The sequence below is a fragment of the Protopterus annectens genome, chromosome 2.part2, assembly GCF_019279795.1.
Source record: "Protopterus annectens isolate FY-2018-M chromosome 2.part2, PAN1.0, whole genome shotgun sequence".
Taxonomy (NCBI): Eukaryota; Metazoa; Chordata; order Ceratodontiformes; family Protopteridae; genus Protopterus; species Protopterus annectens.
In genome coordinates this window covers 1,129,118,378-1,129,144,281 of record NC_056730.1, presented here as the reverse complement: position 1 = coordinate 1,129,144,281, position 25,904 = coordinate 1,129,118,378, and the positions used below count along the sequence as shown (strand labels likewise).

The 25,904-nt window shown below is 41.5% G+C and overlaps 1 protein-coding gene across 1 annotated transcript in view; it reads right to left on the bottom strand.

The window, feature by feature from the left end:
• The window catches only part of SMC5 (structural maintenance of chromosomes 5), a 3,018,525-nt gene that overhangs the window by 1,650,210 nt on the left and 1,342,411 nt on the right, over window positions 1-25,904 (bottom strand). Inside the window, exon 16 of the mRNA XM_044064368.1 lies at window positions 13,602-13,696. Coding sequence (XP_043920303.1) covers window positions 13,602-13,696 — 95 coding nt within the window. The remainder of the gene's footprint in view (window positions 1-13,601; window positions 13,697-25,904) is intronic.

The window sequence follows — 25,904 nt, the reverse complement described above, 5'->3', positions numbered from 1 at the left end:
CCTGATTTGTCAGGAAACGTAGGCTTTGTAGGAGGAGTTTCGGTAGCCTTAGCAGGGGAAGTCTTCTACCACCCTTTTTACCTTTAGGGGAAGGTGAGATGGTCTACAGACAAAGGCAGGCTTATTAGGATAATTCCTCTGAACCTTGGTCACAGGGGAAACAAAAATATGCTTCAGCTCCTGTAAGACCTTGCCCTTTTCTTGCTGGGTCTTAAACTCTGCAGCAGCGGTGTCAAACAAAAGCTTATTATCCAGAGGGGCATCCATCATTTTAGCCTTGATAGCATCGGGTAAAGGCTGACGTCTGAGCCAAGAATACCTTCCTCAGAACAGATCCAGAAGCAGCAGCTCTACATGAAGCATTAGGTACATCATAGCTGCATTTAATGGAATGGCGAGCTACCTGGGAGGACGTCCCAAGCAAAGCAAGAGGTCTTCTCCTCAGAATCAGGGAGATCAGAAATAGCCTGACAGGCTTGAGAAAGAAGAGCCAAAATATACCTAGTCATGTGCATCTGATAGTTAACAGCAATAAAGGCTAGGGTACCAGAAGTATACACCTTCTTACCAAGTCTGTCTATGGTTCTGCTATCCTTATCAGATGGCAACACTTCGGAAGGCAACTGACATCACAGAAGGTCAACAGAGGGGCACTTGCATAGAAACATGCAGTCCTCGGGCACTTTTTAAAACCTATCAGGATTTTTGGGAATAGGGGGTGGGTTGACAATTAAGAGCCTGAGAAGCATTAGGAAAAGCATCCAGCAAGGCACTAAGAACTGGAGGAACAGCAGAAGGCCTAGGAGACTCCACTTCAAAAGCTCATAGTACCTTTTCTGAACATCATACACTTGAGCACAGTCCGATTTGAAAAATTCCATCATTCTGGAAACAGTATCACCAAATAAAATTTCCTAAAAAGGAGAGTCAGGACTCTTCTCATAGTCCAGTGGTGAAGGAATCTGAGAGGAGTTGAGTCAAGAACTCTTGATCAGAATCAGCAGCATCCTCCGCAGAAGAATTCTGTTCTCTAGGCCTCATAAGAAGAGTAGAAAACCATGGGGGAGCAGGAACAGCACCCTCCGCAGAAAAATTCTGTTCCCTAGGCATCATAAAAAGGGTAGAAAACCATGGGGGAGCAGGAACAGAAACACTTTGTGGAGGCTAGAGAGCCATAAAAGCATTAAACAAGCCCCAAGTAAATTTCTGCACTCACTCTGAGGATCCTTCGGAGCAGCAGGCAAAAAATCTTTAGTTTTATGCTTCTTTTTGAGTGGGATGCTAGCCTTGAAAATTTTTGGAGGCTCTGACCCTCAATAATGGTAGTCAGGACCTCTTCTCTAACTAAAATGTGAGGAACACCACTCAGCCCTTCAGTAATAACCAGCCACGGGTTCCTCCTGTATATCAGAGGCAGACATCTGCAAAACCTTCATGGATGTGTGTGACGTTGGGTCCATGTCGGCCTCTGAAGGGGTCATGGCAGAGGAACTTGAGAAAGAAACCAGACACACCTCCAGGCTTTCACCAGCCTAAAGAGAGACATCCAGTGAAGGCAGTGCAGCTAAAAATCACACCGAGCTTTCTTGGCCATCTTTGTAGATGGCTGACCCTTGGGTCAGGAAGCTCCTTCTATGGTATCTTTAGCGAACAAATGAAGTCACTGATTCTCAAGATTAACTGCTAGGGAAGAAAGCAGACTCCTCGATGTCTTAAGGACAAAAGACTGTAATCTCACATGATGTATGGTCGTGAGAAGTGCTTAAATAGAACTACTACTCATGATGATCTTTATGAGGAAGATACCTCCTGCACTGGCATTTCCCCTTTCTGGATGACATGAAACCAAGCAACCTGATTACAAGGCAAACGTAAGGTAAACAAAAACAAAAACCCCAACAGGGCACTTATATAAAGTACCAGCAGACGAACAAGCATTCAGAATAATGATCAAAGATGGCATTTGGACTGGCAACAAAAGTTCTGAGGATGGCACGTCCGTCTGTCACCTTTATGACCTACCCCATGTGCAAGGAGCATACGTGTGACATACGACATACCCTTTACAAAGAAAAGGCTTTGATATACTGGCTGGATGTCGGGCTGGGCAAAGGATCCCTATAGTAAAGAATACTGCAACAGTGATATGGAAGGACATCAGTGGATCTAGACTCCTCACTCCTGACCATCAAAATATCTTTTTGCGCACTGGTCAGTTACCTCATAGCCTTCTGAAACGTTCCATCATAGGTTAAATGCATTGCAGAATTTTGCATTCTCTGCAGGCAACTATGAGAAAATGGGGCTCTCATCAAAAGTATAAAACCTAACAGATAACTGGATAGGTTGTGCTTAAGTGAGACCTTTTTCTACATCCAAATACATGGGAGGTTGCACAGACGAATCCTTTTTAGTTTTCAGAAGAGGAGCCCTGAAAGTTGAAGGAGAACAGTGAGGAGCCCGAACCATCATATATTCTTTTACAAAATGCTTTTAACTGACGTGACTAGTTGCTGGAGCTACAAGCATTTGTTTATTGAATGTTGGGGAAGGCAAACAGACCCAATTTTCCTACAACCATAGCAGTGGGAACAATACCTGGGGTGCAGAAGAAATCTCAGGTAAAAAATCAACCAAAATCGTTGAAACAGGAGAGTCTGATACTTGGCATGAAGGACTTATGGTCAAAGTGGAAGAAGTTGAACGGTAACTCTGAATATTGACTTTAGATATCCTGAAATAAGCATCATACTCTGGCGCATTAACTTCTCAGTGATTCTTAAAAGACTAACATGATTTTCGCTAGAATGCTAGCTTATTCAAATGTATTTTATTTTCATGTATTAAACACATTGGTAGACTGATCCTATTTTCAGCCACTACCTGTTTGCCTACCAAAATTGTAGACTTGCATGCATTATTGAAGATATTGCGAGTGCAAGATGCTATGAAGACGACAAAAAGACAAAGAAGGGGTAACTGTAATGGAGGCTTCAAGAAAGAGATACCACAGAAGTCCAGCTGGGATGAAAATGGCTAGGATTAGGCAACTCACTAACTGCTTGTACAATTCTGAAATACTTTCAGGGGGAGTCTACTTTATGCGCTCAAAAGCTGAAAATCCGAATCCAAATAGTGCGACACGTAAAGAGCGAACTGCGAATACGTCAAACGAATGAAACCACGAAAGTGGAAATATCGAATTTGCATAGTTGGCCCATCTGCGGTATAGCTCCGTAAGGTAAGTGTGCGATAGTTACGGACCTTAGGGTTAGGGAGGGGTTAAGGTAAGTGCGCATAGGTAGTGTATGCAAGGTTTTGTGTAGGCAATGTATGTAAGGTTTAGTGTAGGGTTTTGTTAAGTGTACTTGTGTGGAATATTTAATTTGTTTGGGTACAGCTCCATAGGGGAAGTATGCGGTAGTTACGGACCTTAAGGTTAGGGAGGGATTAAGGCTAGTGCACAGATAGTTGTGTATCGCGGGGTTTAGTGCATGGTTAGCAATAGGGTTTTGGTGCTTTAATTTAGGGTTAGAAGTAGGGTTTTGGTTAGTGTATGTACATGTTTTTTTTATTGTGTTTGGGTAGGTAGTGTGTTGCGGGTGGTGGGCTGGCAGACTATGACGGTTCGAGGTTTTAAATTTCACACTTTAGTACATTCGACGTATTCGTGGTTCACTCTGTGTCACGCTATTTGGATTTGGGTTTTTCGTGTTTCAAGCGCATAAAGTAGACCCCTTTCAGGGACAGCTGTTCTCTAGAAGTCTGATTGCTTTATCAAATACTTTTATAAGTCAAGAATGGAGAGTTAGAAAATCTGCTTGTTTGTTAGGAAAAAAGTGAAAAACAAGCAAACAGTCCATCAAACTGGTGTAGTGAATGTGTACATTGCTAGATGGGTAGTTCTTTTACAGTGCTCAGTGATTTCTCCTACAACTGCTACAGGCTGAGTAACTTGGGTAATGTATTAAGTAGATTTTACAAGGGGTATATAGAGTAGGTCCATCTATACAATCTATTAATTTAGAAACTATTTCGTTGGTTGGCTCAAAGTTTTACAATTCCAAATAATGCATTCAAAGCTTTTGTTTTGGATTTCAAGTACTGCAGCATTAGCACTGCTGCCTCACAGTGGTTTGTTCTACAGTCCAGTTCTCAGCTATGGTGGCTTCTGTGCAAGCAAAGGCCCACTTGTTAATCTTACTTGTGTGCCTTAACCCTAACCCTAAACATCTTTCTCCAAGCAGTACCACTACTCTAAATAATTATGCCCGAAGGGTGTGCCTTCGTTTAAAAAAAAACTGTGTGGCCATGATTGCCAAATTCCCGTAATCACGGCCACACAGGTAGAAACCGCACTCTCCAAAGCTAAGAATACAGCATCCATGGGACCAGATGATATCCCAGGCTGTGTACTACATGAACTACAAAATGAATTGACACCTCACCTAAGTGTCATGTTTAACCATAGACTCACCTCCGGCTTCGTGCCCACTGAGTGGTACACAGCTACAGTTATCCCACTCCACAAGGGGGGAACCCACCTTGGATCCCGGGAACTACCGTCCCATCAGTCTGACGAGCCTGATCTGCAAGGGCATGGAATGCATTTATCATGGAACTTATAAACAAAGACATTGGCAACCTTCAAACACTGGACCCCACCCAGTTTGGGTTCGTGAAGGGCCAATCTTTTCTCCTGAACCTGACTGACTTTTTCGAATCAGTCTCCAGAGCTGAGGACGAGGGTAAGGTGGTCCACACAGCCTATTTGGACCTTGCCAAGGCCTTTGACACCATCCCCCACTCTGGAATCAGTGATAAACTTAAAACCACAAATTCACCAGTAGGACTAGTAGACACAAGTTTATTTTTCAGGTTAAGCGCTTTCATTAAAGTAAAATCGACTTCCTCAGAACAATATACAAACAGTCATGTGGATTTAAATATATTACACTGTCACACGATAGGTGAGGAATCCCACCAGTCAAACAAAAGATCTCTTGAATAAATTAATACCTTAAAGGCATACACTACAAACACTAAAAATACAACAAAATACATTTTTGTAAAGAAATAATGTTAAAATTAAACCCTTTCTGCTCTTTCTTTTAAAGCAGGCAAGATAGATATAAAATCATTTAATCCTGGACACAGATTAGCTGCCAAACGAAGCTGCCACATCAGTTCCCTCTTGTTTAAAGTGTTTTTCCAGTTGCCACCCCTGGGGTTTATTTCAATGAGATCTAATATCCCAAACTTAAATCCAGAGAAATTAACACATTTTACTATGCCTAAATAAGGCAGTGGTTTCTTTTAAATTCTTAATGTCATATAAGTGTTCATATATCCTGAACCTGAGAACCCCCTCAGTTTTCCCAACATAAAACCCCAGGCAGGAATTACACTTTGTCAGATAAACTATTTTGCTAGTCTGACAGTTACCTTTTTTGAAAAACATTGTGTCCTGGTTGATATTATCAAGTTTCAAACTAGCAGCCGATAGTATATATCTACACTGTGTACAACAACCACAGGCTTTGGTGAATTCATTCATTTTTTCACCACTGTTGTTCATGTTACCCTCCAAGGTAAGTTTCAAGTTGCGGCCCCCTTTAGTACAAAAAATAGACTGTTCACCCACTGCTTGTAAAATATTAGGGTCATCCCTAAAAATGTTCCAATTCTTACAAAGTATATTTCTGATGTCATTATAATGTGTACTATATTGCACCACACATGCCTGGGAGAAGTTATGTAGAACTCTCTGTTTCACAATTTTTGGTTTTAGAAAGACCTCTACCTAGTAGAGGTTCATATTTAGAACCCCACTCTCTCAAAACCTCTTGTAAAATACCCTCTACAAATTCTAGTGGATAATCTCTCAGATCACTGAATTCCTTAATGACGTCCTCAAGATGGGAAGTCATTCTAGAAATTCTGATTGCCTGTCCCTTGACAATACTTTTTTCCTGGTATAGTGGGTGGTGACTTTGGAAATGGAGGTAAGAATTACAAAAAGTTTTCTTTCTATACACCTTGGATCTAAAACAACACACATCTTTAATGATGGTGGTATCAAGATAGTAAATTACTCTCTCATTACACTCATAGGCAAATTTCAAATAATGGGTAGTGCCATTTAGATATTCAACAAAACCAGCAATGCTTTCCTTGGTACCCTTCCATAAAATAAAAATATCGTCCGGGTACCTGCTGTAAAACAAAATATCCAAATGAAACCTACTTTCAAAAATAAACTCTTTCTCCCACCCTAATAAAACAAGGGTTGCATAAACGGGGGTACAAGCTGCCCCCATAGCAACTCCTTTGGTTTGTTGGAAATATTGCCCTTCAAAAAATATATAATTGTTATCTAACATCAAGGCCATAATTTCACAAACAAGCTGTACACGCTCTGGATATAAACTAGAATGATCAAACAGCATTTTTTCAAAATAATCCAAACCTTCCTCTCTAGGAATACAGGAGAATAAATCTTGTACATCTATTGTCAAAAAAATCAAATCAGGATTCCATAAATCTTGCTTAATCTGTCCCAGAAAGTCCCAAGAATCTTTCACAAGATGTGGTATACTCTCAACTACATGCTTAACCATCGGATCCACAAAGACTGCCAAATTGTACGTTTTAGACCCCCCTGCTGCCACAACAGGCCTAAATGGGGGTGACAAAACGTCTTTGTAGATCTTAGGGATGCCAAATATACTTGGTACCTTGGGAAAATTATTTAATAGAAAAGAGTAAACTTCCTGACTGATCCTTTGTTCTAGTAAATATTCTTCCAAAAACCCATCAATATACCGGTAGAAAATATTAATCTGATTCTTGGATACCTGCAAATAGCTTTCCTCCTGAAACAAAATACCTTGAATAAGATTTTTATAGTCTTCACTGTTGAAAATTACGACCCCCCCCCTCCCTTGTCTGGGGTCATTATGCAGATACTTCTATCATGTTTTAAAGAAAAAAGTAGTTCTTTCTCTTTAGAACTCAAATTAAAGTAGAACTTCTTGTTATTAGCCCAAAGTTGGTACAACTCTTGTTTAACCACATTCTCAAAACTAGCTACCAAAGGGTGCAAGGGAGGGTTGAACACTATTTTTTCTCAAGGCCATAGATTTATGCTCAATATTACCAATATTGTTTTTAGGAAACAGCAATCGAAAATTAATTTTCCTAGTAAACAGGTGAATATCAAGCAATACTTCCGCTATATCTGGTGTCTTAGCAGGAACAAATTTAAACCCTTTAGAAAAAAGTGAGAAATATTCTTCAGAAATAACTCTGTCTGTATAGTTGTAAATACTAAATCCTTTAGAGGTACAGATGATATCAGAATGGAAGGAATTCCCATCTAATACCTGCCCCTGCCTCTTCCCTTCTGGTATGAACCCCTGCGGGCAGGGTAATCGTAATTGTAATATTGTTGGAGTCCTAGTTGTCTGTTTGCTATTCTTTCCAAGTGTCTTAGGGTGGGAAAATCCTCTTCTACATGAAAACCTTCATTAAATGGTTGCTCAAAGGGAGTGGTATTCCCAGTAACCTCTGAATAATCTCCACCTCTTTGAAAATTGAAACTCCCGGCACATTTTCTTGACCATAATTATCAATAAAAAGCCTGTCTGTGGGGTATACTGTATTGGATTTATATTGTTGAACATCCCTATCAAGTTTCCTTTTCTTTTTCTGAAATTGTATGTTACACTTTTTTTTCAACCCTCTCAAGGACTTTGGAATACAATTCCTCATAGTGAGGAAATAGTAAATCTTCCAAAATGTCCTTGTTAAGTATTTCCACTTCTTTAAGTAATTTAACCTTCATTTGTTCCTGAAAAACCAACACTTTGTTAAGCAATTCAATACCCCATTTATCAAACAGGTTAGTGAAATCTTGCACCATGTCCATGTTGTAGTATAACCCAAAGGGAAATTTAAAAACACGTAGTCCCTGAGGAACCACCTTCAATTTAATACATTCATTAAAATAAAACATTTCCATCTGCAAAGTCTTGAGTTTATAAAGTTTTTTCTCAAACCCAAAAATCATGTCTCTGATGGATGTATAGTTCTTATCTCGTTTCCTTTTCGGCTCACTGTGACTTTCGCCCCAGTTGCCTCCTGAAAAATTAAACTTTTGATTTAAAAAAACATGTAACTTAGAATTAGCCTCTCCCAAGGCCTTAGGTGAACTGGAAACAACAACAGAAGGACCAGTTTGTCTATAATCAGCCGAATCTTCGGCTTCAAACCTCCCCTTGTGTACAGAATGACACACACTACCTGTTTTACTGTTCCCAGTCCTGGATAATGAATCCGGTGCACTCGTCTGTATGGTCTCCACATCCTATCCAAAATATACCACTCCATTGGTATTCGAACGCTCCAAACCAGAATTTACTGTAGAAACCTGATTTTTATCTGGTACAGAAGGCAAAAAAACGCTCCGAAGTAACAGCAGGCTGTTCAGAATGAACAACAGCTTCAATGATGACATCATGGCACCCTCTACCTGAACGCTCGCAAATTCCATCCACATTAACCGTCTGACTGCCAGAAACACTTGAAATTCCCTGAGAGCTTCCCTTAACATCAGGGCCAAGCTCCGTAGACCGACACAAAGTCATTTTTGAAGAAAAAAGCTCGATAAAACGGATCAACTCACTTCTGAGCTCTGACGCATCTTTAAGTTCTAGAATCTCTACAGACTGCCCAAATCTAACATCTGCAGGCAGGCCTGTAGAATCCAGAGTGTCCATCAGTCCAAAGCTACAAAACTGAACTGAAACCAAATAATTGTAGCAAACTGGTGAAAAAAAAAAACCTAAAAACCACAAATTCACCACTTGGACTAGTAGACACAAGTTTATTTTTCAGGTTAAGCGCTTTCATCAAAGTAAAATTGACTTCCTCAGAACAATATACAAATAGTCATGTGGATTTAAATATATTACACTGTCACAGAATAGGTGAGGAATCCCACCAGTCAAACAAAAGATCTCTTGAATAAATTAATACCTTAAAGGCATATACTATAAACACTAAAAATACATTTCTGTAAAGAACTTATGTTAAAATTAAACCCTTTCTGCTCTTTCTTTTAAAGCAGGCAAGATAGATATAAAATCATTTAATCCTGGACACAGATTAGCTGCCAAACAAAGCTGCCACATCAGTTCCCTCTTGTTTAAAGTGTTTTTCCAGTTGCCACCCCTGGGGTTTATTTCAATGGTATCTAATATTTCAAACTTAAATCCAGAGAAATTAACACATATTTTACTATGCCTAAAGGCATTGGTTACTTTTAAATTCTTAATGTCATAGAAGTGTTCATATATCCTAAACCTGAGAGCCCTCTCAGTTTTCCCAACATAAAACCCCGGGCAGGAATTGCACTTTGCCAGATAAACTATTTTGCTAGTCTGACAGTTACCTTTTTTGATAAACACTGTGTCCTGCTTAATATTATCAAGTTTCAAACTAGCAGCCGATAGTATATATATCTACACTGTGTACAACCACCACATGCTTTGGTGAATTCATACATTTTTTCACTACTGTTGTTCATGTTACCCGCCAATGTAAGTTTCAAGTTGTGGCCCACTTTAGTACAAAAAATAGGCTGTTCACCCACTGCTTGTAAAATATTAGGGTCACCCCTAAAAATGTTCCAAATTCTTACAAAGTATATTTCTGATGTCATTATAATGTGTACTATATTGCACCACACATGCCTGGGAGAAGTTATGGGTAGAATTGTCTGTTTCACAATTTTTGGTTTTAGAAAGACCTCTACCTAGTATAGGTTCATATTTAGAACCCCACTCTCTCAAAACCTCTTGTAAAATACTCTCTACAAATTCTAGTGGATAATCCCTCTCCAGAAACATGTTCCTCAGATCACTGAATTCCTTAATGACGTCCTCAAGATGGGAAGTCATTCTAGAAATTCTGATTGCCTGTCCCTTGACAATACTTTTTTTTCTGGTATAGTGGGTGGTGACTTTGGAAAAGGAGGTAAGAATTACAAAAAGTTTCTTTCTATACACCTTGGATCTAAAACAACACATCTTTAATGATGGCGGTATCAAGATAGTGAATTTCTTTCTCATTACACTCGTAGGTAAATTTCAAATAATGGGTAGTGCCATTTAGATATTCAACAAAACCAGCAATGCTTTCCTTGGTACCCTTCCATAAAATAAAAATATCATCCAAGTACCTGCTGTAAAACAAAATATCCAAATGAAACCTACTTTCAAAAATAAACTCGTTCTCCCACCGTAGTAAAACAAGGTTTGCATAAACAGGGGCACAAGCTGCCCCCATAGCAACTCCTAGCAAAATAGTTTATCTGGCAAAGTGTAATTCCTGCCCGAGGTTTTATGTTGGGAAAACTGAGAGGGCTCTCAGGTCCAGGATATACGAACACTTATATGACATTATGAATTTAAAAGAAACCAATGCCTTATTTAGGCATAGTAAAATATGTGTTAATTTCTCTGGATTTAAGTTTGGGATATTAGATACCATTGAAATAAACCCCAGGGGTGGCAACTGGAAAAACACTTTAAACAAGAGGGAACTGATGTGGCAGCTTCGTTTGGCAGCTAATCTGTGTCCAGGATTAAATGATGTTATATCTATCTTGCCTGCTTTAAAAGAAAGAGCAGAGAGGGTTTAATTTTAACAATTTCTTTACAGAAATGTATTTTTAGTGTTTATAGTGTATGCCTTTAAAGGTATTAATTTATTCAAGAGATATTTTATTTGACTGGTGGGATTCCTCACCTATCCTGTGACAGTGTAATATATTTAAATCCACATGACTGTTTGTATATTGTTCTGAGGAAGTCAATTTTACTTTGATGAAAGCGCTTAATCTGAAAAATAAACTTGCGTCTACTAATCCTACTGGTGAATTTGTGGTTTTTAGTTTCACCAGTTTGCTACAATTATTTGGTATCAGTGATAAACTTACTAAGCTGGGCATAAAATCCCTATGTCACTCGATGGGTTGCAACTGGCTTACTGACAGAACCCAGACTGTAAATGTAGTGGACTCCAAATCCAGCTCCAGACAAGTGGAGTACCTCAGGGATCAGTCCTGGGACCGCTCTTGTTTGGCATCTACTTCTCTGAGGTACAGGCCAACAATAAGGGACTCTGGCTAACAAAGTTCACAGATGACTGCAAACTGGGCGCCATTACTGAATCCCCAAATGATGTGGATAGTCTAAAAAAGGGCCTTACAAAAACAGATGCTAGGTGCCAGAGCCATGGGCTCAAGCGTAATGCCAAGAAATGTACAGTTATTCCCTTTGGGAAAAAAACATGTACCCATGAATTACCACATAGGTGGCAGTACACTAAACACCGAAAGTGTGAAGAGAGACTTGGGGACACAAGTCGACAGTGGTCTCACCTTTGATAACCACATCACCACAACAGTCAGGAAATCCTTCTATGTGGCACACCTCGTCACTAAGGGCTTTTCGTCCAGAAAAAAGGATGTCACTGTCCCATTGTACTCATCCCTCATTAGACCCATTATAGAGTACAATGCCCCATTTGGTATGTACCTCACAAGACATCTGCAACAGCTGGAAAAGCTGTAGAAATACCTCACTAAAAGAATCACAGGCCTAAAGTAGATGCCCTATGCTGACAGTCTAAAAAAACTCCAGCTATACTCTGTGGCATATCGTCTACTCAGAGGTGATCTCTGCTTAACATACAAGGCCATGTCAAACCCTGAGCTGTTGGACATGCTCCACTTAAAGAAATCCCAATACCTCAGAGCCACACGCTCCAGGAATCTAAACCTTGTCATCACAATGAGCAAAACATGCTGGAGGGACAGGTTCCTGACCCAGGGACTCCCCATACTCTGGAATGGACTGCCCATACATGTCAAGCAGAGCGCCTCCTTGGCCCTCTTCAAAAGGAACCTTGATGATTGGATGGGAGATAGGAAAGTCACCCTGGGGATCATGTTAGTCGCCCTGCTAGACAGGGGTCCAGGGAAGTAAATATTGTGGGAAGAAATATCCACGGAATTGTTATGGCTAGGCTTGTATAGGCCCTAGGGCTGATAGCCTAGTACCAACCTATAAACCTATGAAAACAGAAAATGAGATTATTTGATTCCTTTTTCGATCAGTTTTAATTTGATATTTTGAGGGTCGGGTAGTTGTGAAGTCCATACGCAGATTTCAGCACATATGCAGAGATTTTTTGTACAGCAACTTTTATCAAAGCATCCATTTTAAACATACAGTACAAATGGTCCCCAGAAAGAACTTCTTTTATTTTTTTTTGCCCTAGTAGTAATTACAGTATGACTGCAAAGCAGTACAACATAACAGAAAGGTATAAAAAAGAATTTACAGAAAATCTTGATCGGTGAAGGGATAAAGCCTTTTCAGATACCCAAATCATTTCAATTAAAGACTACACCCAAAAGAACAGGCACCATAGGAAGTACAGCAAATGACAGCTGCTTCTGATGAAGACAGGTTTAATACCACACAATGCCCCTGGTAACCTGTGCTCAACTAGCAAATTAGACTACCACTGGAGCAGGCTGGGTGGATGGGAGAGAGCAGCCTATGTTGGCTTACTCATGCTAGGAAAAGAAGTGACTCGTACTATAGCATACCTGCTACCTGAGGAAGAATGGCCACTAATGGTTATGTCAGCCTGTCAATAAGTTGGGGGGTGGTATGCATGAAAGCACAGGCACACCAAAGGTCCCATCAGTGCAAGGCTTACACTGGCTCAGGGTCAGTACACAAGGACAAAAAGTATATCAATCAAAAATCCCAAGTATGTCTGGGATGACAACCTCCTGAAATTGCCTCCCATTCCCCACTGCCAAGCAGCAAAACAAAAATAATGATGATGATGATGACGGTAATAAGGCTTCATCAAGGCAAACTCTAAATGGAGATAGGGGAACTTTTGTGGGATATGGGGTACAGTTTCTGACAAAATGATGGAACAAATACTCTCCCAGAGGAAAGTTTGGACTAGTAAGAGGCCTAAAAAAATTTTACAGCATTAATTCAGAAAACAATACAGACAGATGGGAAAGTAAATAATACATTTCCTACGTAACAAATAGAAAATGATTTGTCAGATTAATACCTTACATACACAGATAACTGTTCATTCTTCTGGAAAGTGAAACACAGACACTGTCAAGTCACAGCAACAAGAGCCAGATGCAGTACATCTGCAAACATGCATGCCTGCTCAATAAATGGACTTTTTCATTTTTAAGTAGGAAAACTCTTCAAGCCAGAGTCTTAAAACCTTTGCAAAGCTCAGTTGTGTTCTACTAGCCAATAATATTGGCTGTGCATGCTTTGCGCACCAACGAGATTTAGAAATAGATGATTATCTATCACCACAGAACTACACAAAACTTGACTTTTGCCAACTGTTTTCCTGTGTACTTAGTTACAAGTAAAGTACAAACAAAAAATGACTGAAAAAACATTCCTTGGGCATAAAACTCAATAACTTTAAATAAAAGTATTTAAAGAGAGTGTCAAGTACAAATGTGTTCAACTTACTTCAGCTGTTCTAATGATCTACTTGGAGCCATTCCAGCATATGAGTGGTTAGGTGCGCAAACAGCATTAACCTTCAACTTTTGGTTATCACGGACCTAAAATTATAAATATGGGTTAAAACTGTGTTAGAAAAACTGAAGGATTTAAAATAGTGCATCACTGGATATCATAAAAGTACAAGAGTTGCAAAAGTGCTACCACGATATGAACCACTGCATGTATGTGTGTGTGTATATGTATGTATGTATATTACATATATATATATATATATATATATATATATATATACACATACACACATACACACACTCCTACTGTTACATACAGAGAAGACGTTGATGTGCATGAACACACACACACCACAGAGGCGCACACATATACATATGTATGTATATTTCTGTACACACACAAAGACACACACACAGCCTCTCTCTCTAGACGTCACCAGCATCAAAGACATCCTTGTTAAAAACTGGGCACTCATAGCTGAGCACCCAGAGTTAGCCTCAATCCTTGGAAACCAGCCAAAATTCTGCTACAAAATGAGCATGTCCCTCAAAGCCACCTTCGAATCAGAATAGAAGCTGCAGGCACACACCCTAATCCACCCCCAGGCATGACCAATGTGGGAAATGCCACTAGTGCGACTTCGTCATTCAAACCCCCAAGGTATGTCTCACCACCACACAGTGGGTTATTCACATAAAAGACCATTTAAACTGTGAGACCCCAATGTGGTTTACATTGCAGTATGCTCTCAATGTGAAGCATACTACATTGGAAAAAACACAAAACTCCTTAGGATCCAGATAAAAGAACATGTGGGAGCCATCAGGAAGAAAAACCCTTACAACGCTCTAGGCAGGCATAATAGGACCTGGTCCCAGTTCTCCGGATTCCAGTTTGCAGCAACTGAAAAAGTCACAGATCCCCTAGGGATTACCAACCCCCTTTGGAACACAGACAACTTACTGTCCGTTAAAGAGTTAGAGTTAAAATGGCAGATACAACTGCGAGCAGACACACCATCAGGACTAAATAAAAACCTGGGCATTTCCAGTGTCCTTAAATGGATTAGGGAACTCCTTAACCCATCCCCGAATCGCCACACCAGTTAAATAATAAGCCTAGGTTCATTTTATATTTTCTGATGAAGTTAGACTGAAAACTTTACAACGAACAAAAGCGCTAAAAGTGTGATTTAAATGAATAAATGACTGACCAAAACACAGAGAATAGCCTAGTATCTATGTTTCTTCCAAAACAACAATATATACACATACGGATTCCCATCACATATATTGAAAGTCTGTGTTGCCATCCACTTTTCTGAGTTTCTCCTTTGGTCAACAGATCTTCTGATTCCTAGTGTTGATGAAAGAACTCTAATTGCAAAGTTGGGGAATATGCCCTTTCCCCACTACTATGGGATCTCTGAGTTGGTGCATTTAAGTGGAAAGCAGTATGGGGATGCAGGGATTTTGTGATTTGTATGCACCAACTTTATGTCTTGGTCTGTAATAATCTGCTAATGAAGTTTTAGGCACTGACAACTCATCCATTCAAACGAAATTAATTTTCAAATATCTGAGAGAAAAAAGGAAATTCAGCGATTGTATGACAAATTTACTTTGCTGCAGTATATTGAGATGGAATTGACTCTAAAAAGGATGTATATTGACAAGTATCCTGAACACACTGCTTTCTAATGAAGACATCGATTTACAGGAAAAACAGGTAAGGGTGAGTCTTAACTGCAGTAAGCAGTAGAAAAAAATTTTAACTTGTTACCATAACAGTAAACAGCTAAGTTTATCGGTTTATAGCCAAGTACTAGGTTAGCTGCTCTTGTGAGCTACTTGAAGTCTATCCGATTTCACTTTCAAAGATGAAAATCAAACCCTATACATTGTGTCTGTAAAGTAAACACCTTAACCATTATGCTACCCCTTACAAGTTGACTGCTCTGAAATTAAAACTTCCTACTTACCAAGATATGCAATCTAGAAGACTTCTTCGGCCATTTTAAGCATCTGTTTTTTAGGCATGGAAGTCTGTGCAGGAGAATGCTGTACTTGTTTCTTTGTCTTTAGAGCTGCTTTAGTCTTTGCCTTTGAAGCTGAGGTTGGCTTTACATATAACTGTGTAGGTCTGAAAACACCCTCAGAAGCCGATGCCTGCTCAGCGGCTCCGGACCCACCTGAGGGAATAGTTTCCGAGTGTCCAATACCTTGAGTATCCAGAGGCCTAGTCGGCTCCACGTGGGAGTCTGAAGCGGCCTGTGGCTCTGAGGTAGCGGGTGTCAGGGGCTGCGAAAGTGCCTCACTGAGAACCGGCGAACCAGCGACTGGCCTAGCGGAAGCCTCGTCGTCAGTTTTGGACCTCGGATGCCTGTCCTTTTCCTTGCACTTTTTATATACTCTGGTCATCAGCTGTTCCAATGGCATTATATAATTAAATCTTCGGCCAAAGTAATGAAAGGCAAAATCGTACCAACGCTTAATAGTGCGTTGGTTAAATCTAGCACAAAACTGACAGCTAGCAATGTCGTGGTCAGGGCCTAGGCAAGGAATACAGTAAGAATGAAAATCCTTATGAGGTATTTGCTTCCCACAAGAAATACAATTGTTAACTTTTTCTGACATCGGTCTGGAGCAAGAAAAAAGTTTCCCCAACGGGGTACTTAGCTTTAATGAAAACTTCGGATCTGAAATTCAATTCTGAAAATCTCAGGGGTCGGCCGACCGGCACTTGCGAACTGCTTTTGTTTCGGGCACCGCGCGGCAAGAAAGACTGAAGAAAATGGCGTCGGCTGCATCTTTTATACCCTTGGTGCACAGACGTCAGGGAAGACGCGACAGCAACCAATGCCGGACCAAGACTTTGGAATTTGGGCCGAATGCGGGTAGCCTGCCAGCAGGATAACCCAAGTGTAATGGCTGCAACAGTGAAACACGAACATCACTAGCTGTGTAGACAATATGGAAGATGCAATCAGTTACAACAAAGTAGAACTGCATTTTATATACAGTAATTTTTTATTTAGGAAATCCATAAGGATGCCACTAACTCTCCATTTTATCCTTTCCTGTCTAATTTATTTATTTTACTTAACATTTGTTTACTGTGAAAGTCTGACTGGGAAAGAGCCCATTTTCAGCAGAGGTCCAGGTAGAAACACTTCAGATGCATGTCTTTGGAATGTGAGAGGAAACCGGAGTACCCAGAGGAAACCCACTCAGATGTAGGGAGGACATGTAGACTCTGCAAAGAAGGTGCCCCAGCCAAGAATCGAACCAGAGAACCTACTGCTGTGAGGTGACTATGCTACTCTCTGCACCATTCCTCTGACAATTGAATTTATTTCTATTTATGTTGACAGTTTATTAAACTTTACCATTCATAAAACCTTTTATGTGAAAGATTCTTGGAAATTAAACTATTTTCTAAAAATTACAATGTTTTGGGAAATAAGATCAAATAATCCACTATTGCTTTTGAATTCTTGTACACTTCCATACCACAGGAACAGGGAAAATACAGTTGTGTAAGAACTTACCATAACAGTAGATGTCCTGATCACTGATGCAGTTATCTTAATAAATGGGTTGTAGCTCGCTGACATCTGGCCAGGGTACCAAAGATATACCTTCGTAAGTTGTACGTCCAGGTGATAACCTCAGCTCGCAGGTGTCAGGGTATAAAAGCAAATGTATGTATGAGATCCTCAGACTATCTCCAAGCCAGAAGTCGCCTGAAGAAGACCAAGGAAGGAAAAAAAAGATCAGCAAGAGGGGCTTAGGTTGAACAGGGTAAGCAAGTTCCTCCTCAAAACGAAAGGTCCTGTGATAATGAGCGTCTCTGTGCATGCAAATGTCAGGCACAGTGAGAAGAAGAGAAGTACTGAAAAGGGGGAAAGAATACTGCAACAGTAATTAGTAGGACATCTACTGTTACGGTAATTTCTTACACAGCTGTACTATGTCCTGACTGAGTCATTGTCGCAATATTGTTAACAGACCAAGGAAAGAAAAAAAGTTAAGTAGATGTCCTACTAATTACTGTTGCAGTATTCTTTCCCCCTTTTCAGCACTTCTCTTCTTCTCTTTGGCGCTAACACTTAGGGACACAAGTGGACAGTGGTCTCACCTTCGATAACCACATCGCCACAACAGTCAGGAAATCCTTCTATATGACACACCTCATCACTAAGGGCTTTTCATCCCGAAAAAAGGAGGTCATTGTCCCACTGTACTCATCCCTCATTAGACCCATTATAGAATACAACGCCCCATTTGGTATGTACCTATCAAGACATCTGCAACAACTGGAAAGGCCGCAGAAATACCTCACTAAAAGAATCACAGGCCTAAAGCAGATGCCCTACGCTGACCGCCTTAAAAAACTCCAGCTATACTCTATCGCATATAGTCTACTCAGAGGCGATCTCTGCTCAACATACAAGGCCATGTCAAACCCAGAGCTGTTGGACATGCTACACTTAAAGAAATCCCAATCCCTCAGAGCCACACGCTCCAGGGATCTAAACCTCGTCATCACAATAAACAAAACATGCTGGAGGGATAGGCTCCTGCCCAGAGACTCCCCAGTCTCTGGAATAGATTGCCCATACATGTCAAGCAGAGTGCCTCTTTGGCCCTCTTCAAAATGAACCTTGACGATTGGATGGGAGAAAGGAAATTCACCCCGGGGATCACGTCAGTCGCCCTGCTAGACAGGGGTCCAGGGAAGTAAATAGTGTGGGAAGAAATAGCCAGGGAATTGTTATGGCTAGGCTTGTATAGGCCCTAGGGCTGACAGCCTAGTACCAACCTATGGACCTATAAGATGGGCGATTCCCACCTAGTATAGACAGAGGATGGTAGGTTCAACTCATTCCTTCCAGTACAGCTCTTTTGCGTATGAACATTTAACTCCCAATGGGTTTGGCTTGAGCCTTTAAAGCAGTGTGTTTGACTAAGCATTAGAAACACAGGGCTGTTATGCCCAGCTGATGTCCATTATCATTAGGGTCACTGCAAAAATATCCCAAACAACAAACTAAAACAATGAGTGAGAAGGTCACTAACAAACCAATCAGTGAAAAGAAAATGAAAACTCCAGCAAAGCTAGAACTTCCACTGAGTGACCTCGCAAACCTCTTGTCCATTATGCTGACGAGGTCATAAGGCCGAAATATGCATATCCACAGCTAGTGGGGTTTGGCTTTATTGGCCTGAAATTGTCCATTAAAACAACAAAACAAGTCATGGGCATTCAGAATTGCCAATTAGCTGAAACACTTGATGGATCATAAGGATCATTTGCATATATCCCATGTCCCTCTGATACAAGAGGTTTGGGAGGTCACTCAGTGGAAGTTCTAGCTTTGCTGGAGTTTTCATTTTGTTTTTACTGATTGGTTTGCTAGTGACTTTCTCACTCATTGTTTTACATTTATCAATTTTGGTATCACTTTTTCCACTCTCTTAGCCATTATAGACATAAGCACTTCATAATCATGGTTTAGCATTGAAATGTACATGTGTGAAGATGGATCCCTTGGATCTTTACACTCTGTATTACAGCTATCACCGCTTTCTTCCAGGATACTGGTACTCCTCCTCCTCTTAAAATACTGTTAGACAAAACCTTCCAGATTGTTCAGTTTTTTCCCTCTTAGCTCCCAAACTTCTACAGGATTGCCATCTATTCCTGGGGACTTCCCTGTAGATTAGTTATACATAACCATGTTTATCTCATCTCCTCCTATCCTGTTAGTAATTGAGCCTCATCTACCTCTGACATTGGCATATTTAATTCTTTCATAAACATTTCCATTTGGACCCATCTTGCTTTTCATATTTCTCTGCTTTATACAAACTGTCATAAAATTTCTGAAATATTTCTAATACTTCTACAGGATCTCTTATCTTCTTTGTTACAGGCTCCCTGAGCTTGGCAACAGCCCTTTCCACTTTATGTTGCCTGAGTCGTTGTGCTAAAAGCTTTTGTGCTCTAGAATTATCAAAAAACATTTGCTTAAAAGCAGTCTTTCTAAACTCATGCATATCAAGGTAATCCCTCATTTTCTGTTTAGCATTCTGCAGTTGCTCCTTTCCCTGTTCTGAGACATTCTCCCTATTTTGTAATACGTTAACATTTGTCAATCCCTCTAAATAATTCTAATTACTTCATAATCATATCTCCCTTTATTTTATTTTCACCCTAGCTTTAAACGTCACTTTAATTTTATTTCACCCCTAAAGAGTAGTTGTGTAAAACCTTACCATAACCATAGATGTCCTTCTCTTACATGTTACAGTATTTATACTGTGGGATTTCCAGCCCTCAAGCGATCTGACATCGGCTCCTATACAAAAGCTTAAGCCTGGCTGCTGCAGGTGCATGGGACGTCACACAAACATAGGGCCATAAACCAGGGACTATAAAATGTGACGTCTGCACACACAGACCTCAGAACTTTAAGCCCAGATAAGTGTGTATAAGCACAAGGAGAAGCTGAAGAGCAAATGTGCCTAGAGAGCTTAACAGAATAGCCTGTAGGGAGAGGATATATAGGCGTAGACCAAGCATCCATAAAAAGTGAGAAGGGAGAATGGAGGGAGGGAAGGAATACTGCAACATGGAAGAGAAGGACATCTATGGTTATGGTAAGATTTAACAACTATTCTATGTTCTTCTACTCCTATGTTGCAGTATTCATACTGTAGGATAGTACCACAGCCTAGGAAGAGTGATGAGTGGGGTGGAGTTAGAGGATTTTAAGAATCCCTGTAGGACTGCCTTGGCAAATCCTACTCTGGACCTGGAGACATGGTCTAGTTTGTAGCGCTTAGTGAAAGTGTGAACTGTCAACCAGGTAGCAGCTTCCATGATGGAGCCTGTGACCAACCCTTTGAGAAAGGCTTTAGAGGTAGCCATTCCTCTAGTGGAGTGAGCTCTAACCCCTAGGGACAATGGTATACCACGCTGAGAGTAGCAGAAGAGAATGGATTTCCTAATTCAGGCGGAAATGATTTGTTTGAAGACTGCCTTACCCAGAGCCCTGAGGGGGAAGGAGATGAAGAGTTGATCAGACTTTCTGAAAGATTTAGTTTTGTCTAAGTAGAATCTTAGCTGCCTGTGCACATCCAGAGAATGAAGGATTCTCTCTTCGCTATTAGATGGAGAGGGAAAGAATGCTGGTAGATGACTGGATTGGTTAAAAGATAGCTCATTCACCACTTTGGGCATGAAGGAAGGGTTGGTGCAGAATGTCACCCTGTCCTTGTGGAAGGTGGTGTAAGGGGGATAGGCCATGAGGGCCTGCAGTTCGGACTCTCTTCTTGCAGAGGCAACGGCCACTAAGAGAATGGTTTTCCATGTGCACATTTTCAGGGAAGCTGTGCTTGCTGGCTCAAAGGGAGGTAGGGTGAGTTTTTCCAGTATGAAGTTGAGGTCCTGGGGGGAGGAATGGGTTTCCTTGGTGGTCTGATATGAAAGACCCATCTCAGGAAAAGTTTAATGTTCAGTCTGGAGAGCAGAGGTGGCTGTAAATGCAAGCAGGCTGAAATAGCAGAAAGCTGGACTTTCAGAGATGAATATGTTAGTCCTTCCTTAATGAGCTCACATACATAACTAATGACTAAACAGGAATCTGCCTGAAAAAGGGTCCCTGTCCTTAAGCGCACACCAGTGTAAGAATCTAAGCCATTTGAACAAACAGTTTTTTCTGCTAGATGGTTTCCTGGCCTCCCTCAGGACTGAGAGCATGTCTTCTGACTACTGTTGTCTGAAAGGGATCAGAAGTTGATCACCCAGAGGGTCAGATGCAGTAAAGACAGCTGAGGGTGAACGAGAGCGCCCTTTTGTTGGGTGAGTAGGTCCACCTTCTGGGATAAATTGTGGTGATTGCCCTTGGCTAGGAGGTGAAGAAGGGGGGAACCAGTGTTGCTTTGGCCAATAGGGAGTCACCAGCAAGATTTTTGGTTTGTCCTTGTTGATCTTCAGTAGGACCTGGTGTATTAGAGGGAAGGGGGAAAAGCAGAGAGGAACATTCCCTTCCATGGAAAGCTGAAGGCATTCACTCTCCATGCTTGTGGAGTGAAATCCCTGGAGCAAAATCTGTTTAATTGCCTGTTCTGGGGGGAGGCAAACAAATTCACCTGAGGTGTGCCCCACTGGTGGACAATGTCTAAGAAGGTTTCTCTGTGCAACATCTATTCGTGCTGAGGGGAAGATGTTCTGCTGAGCAAGTGTGTTTGCCTGTTTTCCTGAGAGGGGATGTAAATGACCTGCAGAAAGAGGTTGTGTTTGGCTGCTATTTCCCAGATTTGTAGAGTTATCTGTCATAACTGGCATACCTTTGTCCCTCCCTTGCTTGTTGAGGTACCACATGACAGTTGTGTTGTCTGTCACAATGTGTAGCAGGCTTGGTTGTAAGACTGGAAGGAAAGTTTTGTCATTTCTCTGACATTGATGTGTTGCTTTTGAAGTGCAGGGTCCCCAAAGCTGTTGTACCCTGAAGCCTTGGAACTCCGCTCCCCACCCTAAATCTGATGCATCTGTGTACATGGTTTGAGTGATGGGGAGTAGTTGAAGTGGGATGTCCTTGTTCTGTGAAATCTGCTGAATCCACCACTTCAGTTCTGTTTTTAGGCAGGGCAGGAGTTTGTCTAATGAATATTGGCTCTGAGACCATACATTTTTTTTAGATAGCATTGGAATTTTCTCTTATGCATCCTGGCTAATAGAAGCATGGGAATGGTTGCTGCCATTAGACCTAGGACTTGCAGAAATTGTCTTGCAGAGAAATTTGATTTCATAAGGAGGCCTTGAAAATGGCTGGAGAGAGGCTGCACTTTGTCCACTGGGAGAAAGGATCTCATTAAGTCTGTTCTTATCCTGCAGCCTAGGAAAACTTTGCCCTGCTGAGGAAGACGTGAGGACTTCTGGTGGACGATAGTGAAGTCCAAGTTGTGGAGGACAGACATTGTGAATGGGAGACGGTTTTGCAAGGTGGATTCCGATTCTGCCAGAATAAGAATGTCGTCCAGGTAAGGGTAGATTTGGAGTCCCCTGGTTCTGCAATAGGCAATGGCTGGAGCCAGGCACTTTGTAAATACTCTGGGAGCAGGGCAAGGCTGTAAACTGAAAGTGAAGAATGTCCAGTGAAGCGCAGAAACCTCTTGTGGTGGGGTCTGATAGGGATGTGCAGGTAGGCATCCTTTAGATCCAGGGTGACCATGAAGGCCTTGGGTGGAATGAGGGGTAGCAAGGTTTGTAGGGAGAGCATCCTAAAGGTTGGAACCTTTAAGAATAGGTTTAGATAGGATAAGTCCAGGATTGGCCTCCAAGGGCCATCCTTTTTGGGGACTAGAAAAAAGCTGGAATAGAAGCCTTTTCCTTCCTGCCTTGAGGGGAACTGGTTCTATAGTTCCTAGAGTCACGAGTTCTTTCAGTATGAGAGGGAATAAATGTAGCTGGTTTCTTGGAGGGAAGTGAATTCTTTTTGGCCTTAGCTTTTCCTTCCAAGATAGAAAATATTCTTTTTGGATGATGGAAAGCACCCAAGTATCCAAGGTAATTGTTTTCCAGCATGGGAGTCACTGGGTAAGGCAGGCGGACAGAAGGGGCTGATTTGGGCAGTCATGCTGAAGGGGGACCTCCTCAGTCAGGAAATGGATGCTTGTCAGGTCCCTGAGAATTAGGAGGTCTGGAGTAAGGTGATCTCCTGGACCCTTTACAAGGTCTAGAGGAGGAAGGACGAGATGCAGACAGAGTTCTTCTTAGAAAAGTCATCTTAACAGGGTAGTTCCTGTAGTATCTAGGGAAGGGTGACACCAGCAACTGCCTGATGTCTTGACGTTCTTTACTTTTTTCTTGGAGATTTTTGAAATGTTCTGCTGAAGTTTTACCAAATAAGAGATTGTGGTCTAGAGGAGCATCCACTATTTTGGATTTAAAGTCCTCTGGAAGAGGTTGGAGACGTAGCCAGGAATATCTACGCAAGACAGATGCAGCAGACCTGGCTGATGCTTCTGCTGCATCACAGCTGCACTTAATCGAGTGTCTGGCTACTTGAGCAGCTAAGGACAGTTTAGATGCAATGTCATTTTTTGCGGGACACTCAGGGGTTGAGGCTAGCAAAGTGGAGGCCTGGGACACAAGGCCTAAGGCATATTTTACCATGTGTGCTTGGTAATTTATAGCCCTAAAGGCTAAGGTGGAGGAGGTATATACTTTTTTACCCATTCTGTCCATGGTCTTGCTGTCCTTGTCAGTGGGAAAAAGGGAAGCAGAGGATAACTGCCTGGATTGTCTGTCAGAAGAGACAGTAATGACTGCAGGGTCAGCCATGGGAGGTTTCACTAGAAACTTCTGTTTTTCTGGCACTTTATAAAATGTATCTGGCATTTTAGGGGAAAGTGGTTGAGAATCGGAGTTCTTGGAGGCTGCATTAAAGGCTGATAGCACTGGTGGAATAGCAGAGGGGGAGGGGGATTCTAACTGTAGAAGCTCAAAATATCCTATCTGGGCATCTGTCATCAAGGTAGTATCCCACATGAAGTACTCTTTCAGTTTTGTGATACTTTTCCGAAAGGAAATATCCTCTGGAAGGGAATCACTCTCATTAAGTCTTCATCTGGGGAGTAACAGTCCACAGGAGAAACAACTTGACACATAAGAAACAGATTCCTCAGAAGAGGAGTTGTATTGTTCAGGTTCTTCTTCTCCCTGCTGAGTGGTGATTAAAGGGAAGAAGCAGAAGCTGCCCTAGGGCTCAGCAATAGAATGTCTGTAGGGGCAGGGCCTATAGTCTTAAGGGCCATAAAGGCCTGCAATAAGGAATTGGTAAATAACTGCCAATCTGGAGTAGCTTGAGGCATAGGGCTCAAGTACTTGTTTTTTTGTTTTTCTTAGTTGGCGTTAACCTAGTAACCGTGGTCTGGGCTGGAGCAGAAAGTACAGTTGTGTACACTTACCATAAATGTAGATGTTCTAGTGTATTCACAGTTGCAGTCATCACATTTGGGTTATTTGCTTGCAGCAGCCCTCAGTCGGCCTGATTATCAAAGTCTTGGGTTCTGTGTCAGTTTCTGTCTCATCTTCCATGACGTCAGGTAGTCAGGGGTATAAAAGCATGCAGCCGACGCCATTACATCAGTTTTTCTTGCCCCAGATGTCAGGTGCCCCCATAATGGGAAGCAATTATATACAAGGTTACACCTCCAACAAAAAAGTAAATACACCAAAAAGCTTTAAGCATAGTAAACAAGAATAGAGGTATAGTCAATAGAAGTCAGGGGGCTGGAGGGAGGGTAACTAGAACTGCAACACTGAATACACTCGAACATCTACATTTACGGTAAGTGTACACAACTGTACTATGTTCTTCGTGTTTCACTGTTGCAGTCATCATATTTGGGTAGATTCTCAAAGCTAAGGATGGGTGGAGGTAATTAGATAGCATTAGTACTGGCTAAAAGGCCCTGCAAGACTGCAGTGGCAAAGCCAACTCTGGATTTAGAAAAAATTGGCAAGTGGTAATGCTTGGTGAAGGTATGTACAGAACTCCAGGTAGCAGTTTCTAGGATGTCCTTGGTAGGGACACCTCTGAGAAAGGCTGTAGAGGTAGATGCAGCCCTGGTTGCATGTGGTCTTATCCCCTGTGGAGTAGGCTTTCCATGGTGCTTATAGCAGAAATTAATACAGTGGTCTATCCACTTAGAAATGGTTTGCTTTGAAATGGCCTTCCCCTTTGCCCCTGCAGCAAATGCAACCAGCAGCTGTTGAGATTTCCTGAGAGGTTTAGTCCTGTCCAAGTAAAATCGAAGTTGTCTGTGCACGTCCAAGGAGTGCAATATTCGTTCCCCTTTGTTCTGTGGATTAGAAAAGAAGGTTGGCAAATGAATGGACTGATTAAGGGCCACGCTGGATACCACCTTGGGCATGAAGGAGGGGTTGGTCCTGAGGGACACCCTGTCTGCATGAAAGATGATGAAAGGCTCCACTGCCATGAGAGCCTATAATTCAGACACCCTTCTTGCTGAAGTGATGGCTAGAAGGAAGGTAGCTTTCCCAGAAAGGTATTTCAACTCTGCATTTGCAGCTGGCTCAAAGGGAGGTAGAGTGAGCTTTTCCAATATGAAGATAAGTTCCCAGGCTGGAGTAGGGGCTCTCCTGAGGGGTCTAAAAATGTTGCCCCCTCTGAGGAACTGCTTCTGCAGTGGATGAGAGAAGAGGGGTGGTTCTGTACTGTAATGAGCTGAAATGGCTGGGGCATGAATTTTGATGGAT